The 14182-nt window shown below is 47.5% G+C and overlaps 1 protein-coding gene across 1 annotated transcript in view; it reads right to left on the reverse strand.

Annotated features, from left to right (window-relative positions):
• Positions 1-10301: 10301 nt before the first annotated feature.
• The window catches only part of ARHGEF18 (Rho/Rac guanine nucleotide exchange factor 18), a 75863-nt gene continuing 71982 nt past the window's right edge, over positions 10302-14182 (reverse strand). The window contains exons 29-31 of the mRNA XM_065422170.1: positions 13577-13904; positions 10541-10663; positions 10302-10447 (exon numbers count right to left, since the gene is read on the reverse strand). Of these exons, the coding sequence (XP_065278242.1) occupies positions 10302-10447; positions 10541-10663; positions 13577-13904 (597 nt within the window). The remainder of the gene's footprint in view (positions 10448-10540; positions 10664-13576; positions 13905-14182) is intronic.

Genomic DNA, 14182 nt, shown 5'->3' on the forward strand with positions numbered 1-14182 from the left:
CGCCCCCACCTTGCTGGAGGGCTCCAGATGCCTAGGAACCTGCTGAGGAAGCACAGCCCAGGAACATGAGGCTTGGCATTCCCTCCCCTGGGATGTGAGCAGTGGGAGAAGGCCCCTAAACATCTCCCAGCCACAGGTTCCTCCTCACCTCAAAGCCTCCTGTGGCGCTGGCCCAAGCTTTCGGAGAAGTGGCCTGTCCCTCCAGGACCGGGATGTCCTACAACAGCTGTGCTGCAGCAGAAGAGCGAGACCCTCACTGCATGGAGACAGGCCTGGCCTGGCCGCCGGGCAGAGGGCTGCACTCCTGCCAAGCGAGAACAATGGCTGTACACCTCACGGTCCTCGCAGCCCAGCCCTGTGACTTCACACTCCCATAGCACGCTCCCCCCACAGCCTGGGAGCTGCACCACCAGATTCTTAAATACTGAGCAGGTGCCAGATACTAAACAGACCGATCCCCCTCCCCCATGGCCACATGCCACACAGCCAGGCAACTGGCACACGAGGCCCGTGTTCAGCAGGAAGTGGAGCCGTGGCAGCTCCTCGAGTGCCTCATGCAGCTGGCATTCAAAGGGCCAAGAAATCCCAGTCCGCAGACCAACCAAGTCTTTATCTTTAAATCCTGAATTTAACAAAAAGCGGAGAAGCCTCAGTCACAGAACCGGCAGCCAAGCCCCGGCTGATCTGCACAGCTGGCACTGCCAGCCGGCCCTGGCGTGTGGGGCCTGCCCATCGCTAACAGGCTATCGCCATGGTGCCTAGTTGGACCCCACACCGCACCTGGCCTGGGTGGCTGTAGTACGGGGAACATGCTGAGTTGCAAACAGCAGCCTCGGTTAGAGAACCAAATGCTGAGGCAAACATTCCCACTATTCCTCCCCTTGGGTTCTCAGCTGCACCCTGGGAGTCATCTCCTGCTACTGGCCCGTGGAGGACATACCAGGCCAGCCCTGCTGCTCTCAGGCTGGGTGCCCACGTGATCCGTTCTGACAGAGCAGTAATGTTGGGACCTCTCGCTTCACGCGCGGCTCTGTTCATTATCCATCGTCCTCTGCTGCCTTGTAAGCTAGGGCTGGAGATGTTCCTAAGACACGCCTCTGCCCCTCATGCTTACTTCTGTCCTGCTTATCCCTCCCCAAGAGGCCCTGTGCTGCGGCCACCATCCTGCTAGCCAAGGAGAGCAGAGGATGCTCCTTAATCCTCACTTTGAGGGGTCTCCATTACATGCCTGGGCCACGCCAGTAATTACTGGGCATATGATTTAGTCTTGTCCAAACATTACTGAAGGGAAAAGAGCTTTCAGGTACCCGGCAAGGCATCTGTCACAGAAATACTGGACCAGCATCAGCCACGCTGAGCTGGCCGTCACACCTCAGGGGTACGCTGCCTGCCAGGCCCCCCCCCCCCCCCCCCCCCCAGGCCAAGGTCAGTACTGGGTGCGAAGTGTTCTGCTTCCTAGAGGGAAAACTCCATTTGAGCCAACTCTGGAAGACTGGACTTTGTATCGGGAAGACGTGGCTCTGCTGAGGAGCTGACACTATGTAAATAAGATGCTTTCTAAACTCCAGTGACCTTGGGGGGGTTTGTCGAAGTTATACCCGCACTTGCACGCACAGAGTTTATATTGGGTGAGAATGATTAAGTGGTTGTGTTAGTACTCGCTTTGTGTGGGGCTGCTACCTGTTATTCTTTCTCTCCTCTAACAGAGGCACAGAGAGGGGGAAGTGACTTGCCCGAAGTCTCAGAGCAGGTCGGGGAGGGATGGGAATAGCCTCCTATATTGTATTTACTGTTATTTTCTCTCTTGTCTTTTTGTTTTGATAATATTTAAACTTGATCCGCTGTGGAGCTCACTGAGCAGTTAAGAGAGGACCCTCCATCACTCATTTGAAATTCCTTGGAATATTGTAGCTGTCGCGCATGGTGCCAGCCTCTGGGTCTGTCCATTGATCTCAGCCCTCCGGGGTAGTTGGGGTTACTTCATATTGCTTAATTCATGTTAAGAATTAGAGAGACATCAGACTTTGTCTGGAAAGGGGTGATGCCTGTTACTGTCCACAGGGCTAGGGGCAGGCCTGGCCCATCCCAGGGCACCCTCCCGAGGATGTTTCAAGATTGTAGTTTTACTCTCAGCCTTTTTTAAGAAAAGCAGCCCTGGAACAGAATGCAGCTGTGGCCTTGTCGGAGATCCCGGTGCCCCTGGCCCGATGCCATCCCTGTGACACTCAAATGCTGCCAGCTGCCAAGACGAGTCGCCCAAAGCACTGGCAGGTGGCACTTACCTTGCTTCTCCGAAGGGGTGGAAGGGCACCTCTCTGATCCCACCCGATGCCAGAAGCAAGCACCTCAGACATCACCCCTTCCCTTGTACACTGAGAGCAGACTGGCCCCCTCCTGGAGTAGGAAACTGGACTGGTTTTGATTCACAGAGGTGAGGAAGCAGCATATGCCCCCCCTCAACAGCACAAGATGGACCCAGTGCTCTTTCTTCAGCATCTGGCTCTCCAGTGGCGCTCAGATGCACGTGCAGCCGAGCCTCCCCCACATGAAAGGGAACATTCGCAGCATGAAACTTGTCATTCCCCATGACCCACGTGATTCATCCTTCCAGAAGGGGCAATGGTTGGGCTGGAGTTTAATCAGTGTCAGATTTGAAATGAGCGAAGGCAGGTGGAGCTGCTGCCCTTGCTGAGGTACTAGGTTTACTGGTTCAGAGTCTGGCTCTGGGGGGACTAACCGGGAAAGCTTGTAACAGAGCAGCTGTCCAGGGGCTTTACAAACACTCTCCTGTGAGGGGAGGCCAGGGCTGAAGTATCTTTATACTCATTTTACACAGCAGCAATGATTTGCCCAGAGCCTCACCACAAGCCAGCAGCAGAGCTGAGAACAGACCCCACGGGGTCTCCATTCCCAGCCACTTTCTCTCGCCGTGGCCCGTCCTTCGTGAAATAGTTATATGCCACTGCCCTGAGTCTCCCTTGGGCTTTAGTGAGTCTGTCGTCGCTGGCAGAAAGATTCCCTTCCCGCTGCCTGACTGGCACATCTGCATGGCAGATGTGGGTGAGCAATTTCGATGTAACCACCAGCAGCATGAATTTATGGCGGATTTTCAGCCTGTGCTGCAGGCTGGAACTGGCCCCCTCCTACCCAGCTGCAAACACTTGCCAGTCACGCCACCGCTCTAGCGGCCTCCCGATTTCTTTGGCCCTGATCTTTGGGCCTCCTGAGCACCGCAGCCGCCTCGTTTCCAAACCACTTTCTCCGTGCTCGTCTCGTCCACCCCCAGCCCTGCCCTTCTTCCCACCTCTCTCCCTGGGGTCTTTGCTGGGACACCCCCACGCTGCCTGGGACACTAAAGGAGCAGCTGTAGTTCGTGCAGGTCATCCAGCCCATCTGCCCCCACCTTCCTGCTTCCCTGCAGCACAGACTAGACCCCTGCACTTTGCCCCATCTGCCCGCAACCTGCTCCAGCAACGGGGACGTCAGCACTTCTGAGAGGCAGCTCCCTAGTCTCACTGGCAGCAAAGTCCTAGTCAGCCTCAATTTTCCTTTGGCCACTGTTTGTTAGGCTCTTGCTCTGGGAACACTGCATCCAGTCCGGGCCTCCTCACCTCACACCCCGAGATCTAGCTGGGAAGACTCCAGCCCTACCAGCAGCACCTGCCCTTTAATTCCAGCCACAAAACAGCCCCTCCCCCAGCTGTCACCCACCAGAAACAGCAAAGCTCCGTTTTCTGCTGCTGTACAATATTTAAAAAAGTGAATCTTCACTTGCACTTTGGCGAGCTACCCCCACAAACAGGAAATGCATAGAACAGGGACCTACAGTGCCACTGCGGCTGAGCACCGAGAGAGCTTACCAGGGGCCAGAATAAGCACAAATGAGACTCTGCTTTGTCCTCAAGGCAGATGCAAGTACAGATCTATTTACACGCCTTTTAGAGCTCCATCCTCTGACGCATCTCAGCTTACCAATACATCCATCGGTGTTGACATATGCTGGGAAAATACTTGGGACCCTCAATCTAACATGAACTCTGAAGACCCACAACTTGAGATGCTAAGAACATTTCACAGGTGAAGAGTAGCTCCAAACAGAGAGAGTCCAGATCCCTCGATACCACTTTGAGATTGATATGATCTTAGCGTTATTAGACAAACCTAATCATTCAGCGTCTGCTACATTCACACACATGTATGCACATCTGGCCAAAAGGGTCCTCAGCAGACTCCATATGGAATGGGTGAATGGAAAATGCCTTCAGTCTGCTGGAGTCCAGGAACCCGCTGCTGCCTTCCCTCATTTTATCTGGTCTAATCCCCTGAGCCTCAATCCCCTGCATTACCTAAGGCCAAGGCAGGCTGGCTGGGACCTCCTTTGGAGTCTGTCCATACTGAGGCTAGGTCTACACTACCCGCCTGAATCGGCGGGTAGAAATCGACCTCTCGGGGATTGATTTATCGCGTCCCGTTGGGACGCGACAATCGATCCCCGAATCGACGCTCTTACTCCACCAGCGAAGGTGGGAGTAAGAGCCGTCAACGGGAAGCCGCGGAGGTCGATTTTGCCACCGTCCTTACAGCGGGGTAAGTCGGCTGCGATACGTCAAATTCAGCTACGCTATTCGCGTAGCTGAATTTGCGTATCTTAAATCGACCCCCCCCCTGTAGTGAAGACGTAGCCTGGGTGTTGTGAGGCGCTCCCCACTGAATGCACATTGTCAGACCTGCAGCAGGGGCCGAGTACAACTAGTCAAATGAGTCCCATGCTGGCAATACCTAGCAGCAGCCACCAGGCTGGCACAGAAAGAGTTCAATATGCTGCAGATGGAAACTGACTGAAGCGGCACCAGCGGCATCTCAAACCAGACTGGCCCCAAGTTGCTATCTGCCAATGTAAGGTAATTTCCTACCATCCCACTCCCATGACTATGGTGTCTTTCTGCCATTCTGGGACCAGACCACCTTCGTGGAGGCTTCAGCCCTTAGAGATCTCTACACTTGTCAAGACCCTTGCACTTGCCCTGACTCACCATATGCCTCCCCCTTCTTCTGGGCAGCAGATGTGTCACTCTAACACACTAGGAATTTTGTCTGTAGGGTAGAAAACCAGATGCACATGAGAAATGGTTGCTTCTCAGATCTGTTTTAGGACAGCATTGAATCTTAAATTGAAATAAAAGTGCCTTCAAGCAGCTAGTTTTTGAGGGTATTTTTATTGCTGGAAGTTGGTTTCAGATCTATTGCCACTCTGAAACCCTTCAGTGGAGAAACATTGCAATCATTGAAAAAAATCAATGGTTTGGTGTGCTCAGATCACAGTTACAATTAACCAAGACGTGCACAATTCAAGAGAATATTAACATTTAACCATTGACTTTACAAATAAAATTAAGGACTACAAAGAAGTTGAATTACTGAATTATTGACAGAGGAACTATTTACAATGTTTACATCCTAACAAAAGGAAAACAACCGAGACATTCCCCCAACAAAATAGTCAATTTAAATCCCATGTAACCATAAATCATGATTATTCATGAATCATTGCAGCGCAGGGTGCCTTTAAACCAGACCTAAGACTAAACAGCATTAAGACAGTTCACAACTCACTGAGTGAGATACAACAGGATTTACTTTCATGAGCATTTACCTTGGGACAAACAGAAGAGGAATTTAAAATAAACCTTCCTAAAGTGCTCCGATTTTTTTCAGTACAAAAATATAAAACACTGATTGGAAACATGGCACAAATGGAATTCGACAAGGAACATGCACACACCACGGATAAAGGGCAGCTAACGATTTCAAAGGTACTGGACTGGCCTTGAAGCGGGGGACAGGCTGTTCTCCTGGTTTCTTAATGAGCAGGGTTGCAGCCATGGCGGAGGTAAAAATCTACTGCAAAGGGAGATTTTAAAAAATGCTGAGAACTGGGAAGATGACAAAATACTCCTGCATTCTCTTGTGGAGAGGAATCTATGCAACGAACTGGTACGTCACTCACTAGCATTAGCAGAGTCTCAGGTTAATTAGATTCTGCAGGATCAGGTATAAGGATTTTTTTTTTTTAAACCCTATTCCAGTCTAATATGCGACTTTGAGTCTAGGTATTTTGCCATTTGCTTTAACAAGTGCCATGAATGGACTCAAACAGTTACCTGCATCTGGCTACAGGACTAAAAATGGAGGACAATTTAGAAAGGCGGAATTGCTACCATTTCTCGGAGTTACCCCTGCTTGTCCAGGCACACTGGTAACTGGTATGCAGTGAACAGGCATCTCCAGAAATCAGCAACTCTTCCCCCCACACAGGACACTGATTTCAAAAGTCAACTTGCTGGACCTGCTGCACCTACAATTCACAGCTAGGAAAGTCAGATGCTAACAAAGCCCTTAAGATAGAGTGTCAGAGTGAGCGCAAACTTGATGAAGATATTGGAATCTAAAGGCATGAAACATGAAGTGACAGCAGTTTGAACTGACAGGAAAAAGGAAGCAGCCTTCAGACTGGATTTTAAAACTGAAGATCAAAGACTACAAGCAACCTTAACATTTCAAAGCCACAATATGAAACACACACATGATCCGTAATGGTAAGGCTGTGACACAAAGCGAAGAACACCCAAGTAGTTCAAAGGTCATGCTGAAACTCCCACCATACCTCAGGGCAGTAAAGGACCAAAGGGTGAGTTCAGGCAGGAAGGGCAGCATGGAGCTTCTGATTTGTATCAACAGTATTTAAAAGCAAACATTTGGTAGTGAGCTTCCCCCCTCCCCCCCACTTAAAATAAGTAAGTTCTTCACTAAGGATCATTAGGAATACATCAATTACCCCAGACTTGAACAGCATCTTTAGAATCGAGTCTGCTTCAGGAAAAAACTTTGTTTAAAAACTAGTGCTGGGCGAAATACCCCAAATGAGCTATTTTTTAACAACAAAATTTGTCTAGTGAAATTGGAGGAATTTAATGAAATTTCAAGGCCTCTGACTTAGCAAAAATGAACAGGTGATTTTTTTTTAAATTGCCTTTTCCCCTCAGCTCCACACAAATGATTTATTTTCCATTTTGGTAGGTGAATGTCATATTTTGGTCTGGAGCATTGGACAGATTTTGCACACACTATCATTAAGATAGCACCTCATTCGCTAATTCACTGTCACGCCTCTTCAGGCCGGTCACCCTACAGAAAAATCACATCAATGCCTAGCTTGGCACTTAAAGAAACTCAAACAAACCTGAGTTTGACTCAAGAGACCAAGAGTCAAAGGGGTCCAGTCACCACACCAGATGCATGCACCCTGCACAAATGCTAGCAGCAGTGAGACGTGTGCACTGAGGCAGATGCTAACTCTTAAGGTAGCTCCTTAGTTGTGGATTGAAGGCCCCATCTGGGAAGGAGCCCTAGGGATGCCGCCCAAGAGGCACCACGTCTGCTCACTGGTAGCTGCAATCACTTCCTGGGAACAACACTGATAAAGCAGATGTTTAAAACTCGGGTTATATTTCTGATGAGATCTCGTTACAGACCTAGCAGTTTCAGGTGTCACTCTTCTACCTCTGAGAGCATTTATTGCAGGGAGGGGTGAGGATAGCAGCAGCTAAACAAGCCTTGTAGACCCATACACTATTTATCTCCCACAATGTTAGAATGACACAAATCAAATGACGTAATTGTTTCGGAAAATTGGTTTAACACTCCCACCCCACCCCCTGGACTGGGACCACGGACGTAAGCGTAGCTCTGTGCTAAAGCTCCTGACACCAGGGGTTCTAAGGGAATGGCCGAAGAGAGTTTCAGCTTGCAGCCCTGCACTCCTGCTGCTTTGATGTACGTTCACATAAGGAAATGTGTGTGTCTCTTTTACACAGGACTGGAATTGCAGCATCAGCAGATCAAATACAGAAATCAACCCTTACTGGGCGGCTCGGTGGGCCCTCGTGCAGGTCTCCAGAGTCCACAGGTTAGATAAGAACTCATCTTACTCTAAGGAGAGAAGAAATTCCAGCCCAGCAGCCAAGAGGGTGCAGAGAGACTTTGTCAAATGAAGAGAGAGCCACAAACTCATCATGGTCCCATGTCCTGACCACTAATAACAGGACACACTGGGTCACAATAACGCAATATCGTGATGCCAGCATCAGGCGATCTCTTGATGTGACCGTACAGCTCTTTGCCCCTCGGCTCCGTAACAAACTGCACAAGCTCTGCAAGGCTGCAGATCAGCAAGCAGCACTTCAACACCACAGCCAAAGGGGCCTGATTTAGAAACAACTTGTCTCAAAACGAAAAAAATTCAATAGGAGCATCTAGAGGACACTTCTCTGGAGATAAACCAAACGACTTGGGGCCTGATTCTCTTCTCACTTACACCAGTGTAACTCCACTGACTTTAATGGCATTGCTCCTGATTTGCACCAGAGAGGAGAATTAAGCCAGCAATGTCGAAGGCAGCACCACAGGAGATGGCACTTGCCCAGCACAGCAGGCACAGTGCCACTTGGCTTCCAAATTTGTGTTTTCTCCCTCACTGATCACAGACTTCCAGTATATTTGAGTTTCCCAATTACAGCTGAGCTTGTTTGGGGCAATAATCCTGCTTATACCATTTAGCCACTTTGAAACCAAGACAGTATTCTGCAGCAAATACTTTTGACACTTTGTAAGACCTCCTGGGCTTCCATCATTGAACAGTCGACAATACTTGGGCTGAATTGAAGTTACTGCCATAGAGTATTTTATTTGCAGGTCACACGTGCTCTGCCCGTTCAGAGGGAACAGCGCGCGTTCCGCTCAGGCTGGAATAAAGCAGCATATCCCAATGCTTCTGGTTGGGAAATTGCCCTAACTTGTGCTGAAATGATGTTAGCCCGGATTTTGTGCGCCCAATCTCCAGCCATCGTATTTTGGGAAGCATTTCCCAAGCTTCCGAAGGTCGAGAAAGATGTTTCCCTTCCTATGGCATCGTCCCCTCTACACAATCCCTTTGGGTGCATATCATTGTACACAGTATATTGGACCAGACACTTCCATGTGCAGGTTACATGTTCATTAGCTGTAGTGCATATTCAAGAACTGAGACACACACTGGAGTCCTGTAATACGCTGAATGATTTCCCGAAATGCACACTGCCATTTGAGCAGAACGGTGTTAACTTTGTCACCATTCCAAGATTCGCTAAACCCGACCCATCCAATCAGAGGAGATGCCAAAGCAGCTGTAAGATGATTTAGTTAATGGTAAATTATTCTAAATATTCCTTATTCCCTTCATTCCTGTCACAGTGCTGCAGAGCACTCTCGGCAGTAGCAGCAGCTTCGTTACGTTCCAGTCCTTAGCGTGATGTCCACTGAGGTGGCAGACAGACAAAGATCCAGTAGACAAGAGGTTAGACAGGACAGTAACCAACTGCATGCTGAACCAGCTCTTTATGGTCAGCATCTTCAGCAGGAATAAAACCCCAGTCTCAAAGTTAATTTTGAACCAACACACTCACAGACATGGAGATGGTTCTCTACTTGATGTGTCTTTAAGGAGCCTTTCCCAAAGATGGACATCAGACCTAGTGCAAGTGATGGCCAGGGAATGTGCTCTCCTAGCACAATTATTCATTACCACGTTAGAGAGTTTATACATGTCCAACCCTTTGCTGCCACAACTAGGGGGAGTTTTTTGGCTCTTGGATTTTTTGAATGTTAAAGAGGTTTACAGTCCCTCTTACATTGTGCATGTGCAGTGAGCACATGTTCCACTGAACTCATTAAAAGATACAAGATGCTATTCCTTTCATGCGAGTGGCTAGCTCTCCTCTGTCACGCTGGTTGTGAGAAGACTGGCTTGCTGTCTGGCTAGTTATTAAAACAAAATGAATAATCCATTACACTGATCACTGCTCTGTAAAGACAGAATTAAACTTCTCAGCCATTTGAGGGCCTATTGTTAAAACTTCTACATAAAAAAATCTGAGAGGCCCAACATTAACTAAAACTGACTTGCTTTACAAGATAAAAGATCTACCAAGAGCTACTGCGAATTCACCGAAGAGAGCAAATTACAGTAGATGGCAACATTTTAACAGGCTTTGAATTTATACACCTAAGCCATATAAAATCAATACTTTCCCACGCTTGGAAAAGTGTGTTACTATGGTGAACTCATTTTGAGCTGTCAGTAGAGAAGCCAACCAAGCAACACTGAAATCCTGCTCCACTGGATCAGTGGTGGAAGGACATCCACAATGCTGAGCTTCCATTCTTTGAAACGGCATGGCACAAGGACCTTCTTGAACAGGAAACGCTTAGAAAAAAATGACATCTTCCTTGCAGGTATCGTCTTCAGCATTTATCAGGGCTGGCGGAGAGGCCACCAAGGTGTGGACGTGAACACTGTTGGACTTGGATGGATTGACTGCTTCGGGCTGGCTGTCAGCTGGGCTGTAAATCTCTAGGGGAGAAAGAGGGAGAGGAAAGACTCACCATAGTGCACAAGAATGTCTCAGCACAGAGAGGCTGCTCACTGCTCGCTGGCAAGACTTACCTGGCTGGAACGCAATGCTCTGGCTGTTCGGGAGGACCGGGCTCGCTGACCGTCTGTTCTTCAGTGCACCCTCATCTTTCCCAACAAGTTTAGGTGTAAGCAGTTGTTTCAGGTCAACAGATGCTGAAAAGAAAAGTTGCTTTACACATCAATCCTGGTAGCATTTTGCCGACTCCACTGTTTCAAGCCTGGGCTCCGACACCTATACCCACTCCTCACACACCCAAAGGGGCTGGTACTAATAAACTTAATTTATCTCTTCAACTGCTCAGACCATGAGCATTCACCCTCCCTCTCCCCCACCCCGCAGCTTCTATTTAGTTACACACAGACATCCCAACTCCCAAGTGGCCCCCCAAGGACAACTGAAGATTTTAATCTATTTTTATGATGGTCTGGTATAGTCAAGAAACACCTTTGGCACAGACACGCAGAACCAAAATGGCTCTTGCCACTCTCCCGACTAGAAAGGTCACCACGAATCTACCCGTGCTCTTTATCTGCAATGCAGCTGCAGCAGTGAGGAAACACAGCTGCTCTGATGGGCTAGTTTGCCAATATTTTTATTCCAAAAGTAAAAGCAATCAATGGGAATTGAATCATTCCAGTCCCAAAGGCCTCCACATCCCAATGCCCATCCCTTACCTAGCATCCTACAAGCTAAATTAGACACAAAGTTCTAAACTATGTGGCACTGGTGCAGAAAGTCTTGCTACATTTTATTCGCAGATCTACATCCAAGAGCACATCCCATTAGTGCTGATGAGAATGGAACCCAATAGGTTTGGGTTTCACACCTTGCTCATAAGCTGATGAAAAACTACTAAGTACATTTCCACTGTACACATCACTATGTAAAAGCCAGGGTGGATTTAATTTAAGGGTTAGGGTTAGGTTAACCCTAGGTTTAACCTAGGTTTAACCCTAACTCAAATTGATTTAAATCACTAGTCAGGAAGACTCGATTTAATCATGGATTTCTACATAAAAATGTATTCTTGTTGGTTGTTATAGCCTTAATACATATTCTTCACAGGTAGAGGAACATCATTAAAATATTCCCAAACTGGGTCCCTTTTACGGCCTGCTGCCATTATAGGTTTTCCCTTCTAGTGAGAGAATGGTATAGTAGATCTCAAATCAATGAAGGCTACAGTCAGAAAGACCTCCAGACTTCTGGAATATGCTGCTCAAACAGTTTCACTTTTGTTTCTACTGCCTGTCCCTCCCTTCTCACATTTATCTCCAGACTTCTCCTTTTCCAGATCTATTCCGCCCCCAACAAACTTCTATTCATTGAACTTTTTGAAACTTTGCACTTTTAGAGAGAGGTAAGGGACTGACTCTGTGTACACAAATCTGCAAAGGGACAATAGGGTTGAGGTCTGTTATTTCTCATCTCTTTATTTTTTATTTAAAAACATTTTTGCTGTTAACAAGCATGTTATCACTGGAGACACAAATCCAGTTTGAGAACTGCAAAACTAAGCATCTCTGATGGTATCTTCTAGACTGAGCACTGAGTCCCATTGGGTAGATAGAAAGATTAACCTCAATAATCTATACAGAAGCCCCTGGAACCCCATAAGATTGGGTCCCTAATCCATGAACTATTGGAAATCATTTACAAAACTTTTCTTAAACATTACATGAATATATTGTCTCATACTATAGAATCAGAATTTATAATCCCTATTCCATGAGATATCTTTGAGCTATAATGTATCTATCTTTAGATAGGTTTTTCCCTCAAAAAGCATTTTATCCAAACAATCTGATTTAAATAATTTTTTTAATGTTTTTTTTTATTTTTAAAAAATAATAATTGATTTTTATCCACCTTGGTAAAAGCAATTAAAAAAAATCAAGCTGGGGAATTGTACCACTACAGCTTTGTTTTCTCTGTTGCCTCCACTTGGTTCAGTGGTAAGGGGATACGAGGTTACAGGTATGTGCTGGAAATAAGCCAATTCATTTTATGAAAATAAAGTTAAGTTTAACCACCAGTACTATAGGAGAGCACGGGTGGAAGATGCCTCCACAATGCACCGGGAGAAGCCTGACACTATCCACGCTACATAAACACGGACCTGTTGGATGTGTAAACTTGCCGGGACAATCTGGCATGGAACTAAAAAGATATTTATATAAAACTCAAAACTAAAGGCTGTTCCATGCAGCTGGAAATAAAGTGCTTTCAAGTGGCTGGAAAACTGTGGTTTTTGCATTGTCTGTCATTGTCAAAGGCCACTATTTTAGTACCCAGCTCTTAGAAGCAGAAATTACACCATGGCATTGTGACTGCATTTGTAATCCTTTCTATTTCTGACAGAATTAGCTCTTTTTAGCTCTGCAATACATTCAGCACCCTTGTTCTGGCCTGGAGATTCATGTTCACAGGGTGAGAAACATTGCCAGATTACTGCATTTCAGATTCCAGGGGAGAAGACGGCTAGGGATTAGAACCAGCAGCTTTGTACTAGGAAGTGCACATCTTCCCCTTTGGGATTTTCAGAACGACCTTTGCAAGTGAGAAATCTTCCTGGACAAGCCATTGCCCGCAGGGAGGTGGGGGAAAACCAGTTCTCTCTCATGCCGGGGTACCCAACAACGGCGAGGAGGAGAGGCCCAGAATATTCCATACACCACCACGAGGATAAGAGACACGCTCGGCAGTCACAAAACAAGCTAGGATTTGGGGTGAGATTCACTCAGATTTGTTTAAATGTGTGCGCGCCCAAAGCAGAGTTGGATGCTCTATTTGCGACCCCCTCCCCCGATTTCCACATTCAGTGTTACAGTAGCCGAGGACAGGGTCAGGGAGACATAGGATTAAATCAGCCTTAAGTTCCATGCTGGGTTACTTAGGACATTCAATTTTCAGCTACATTTCCACCCCAAGCAGGGTCCTAGTGCTTTTTGTGGGTTATGAATTCCTGTAGGGGTTGTTTGGCTCGATGGAGATGGCCAGATTTGCTCCATATGGTGTGCATCTGTGATTTCAGCAGAGCTCAGAGATGTGCTTAGTGCACTCACCTGAGCTGTCTGTCCTGTGCGACGCTTTGCTCTTCCCCCCCTTTTCTTTGCTTCCTTTTGTGAAGGTGGCGAGCTTGGTGGGGATCTGCTGCTGAACTGCAGCCTGTTTCTGTATCTGGTTGGTTGCACTCAGCAGGTGGATTGGCACTTCATTCTTCATTGCAAGAACCGGACGATTCTCCAATATGGCACTGTCCCTGCGAATCAGCTCCGGCCACTCCACATGATCCATTCCCAAGACACAAGCCCTCCCAGAGGGCTTCAAGTGTGGCACAGACCCTTCTATCCCTTCTCCATTGAAACTGACAGAATGGGTCAGCATTTGACTCTAAATGAGAGAAGAATTGTGTTACATGAAGCTGATACCTCACATCCCCCAAGGACTGAGGAGGGGAGGAAACAAAAGACACACACCTTCCTGTGGCCAACACCGGGACCTCCCTTATGCTACCGCACAAAAGAAGGGGCAAGAAAAACTCAGTCTGCATAAATCTTGGCAAACTAAACAAAATATCTTGGCAGCTTCGGACCTTGCTTAATATCATCCCTAGCAGAGGGCTTCGAAAGGGACCGCTGGTTGACAACAAAGTGCAAATAGGGCAAGAA

Source organism: Emys orbicularis, chromosome 24 (assembly GCF_028017835.1).
Source record: "Emys orbicularis isolate rEmyOrb1 chromosome 24, rEmyOrb1.hap1, whole genome shotgun sequence".
In the NCBI taxonomy this organism is placed as follows: Eukaryota; Metazoa; Chordata; order Testudines; family Emydidae; genus Emys; species Emys orbicularis.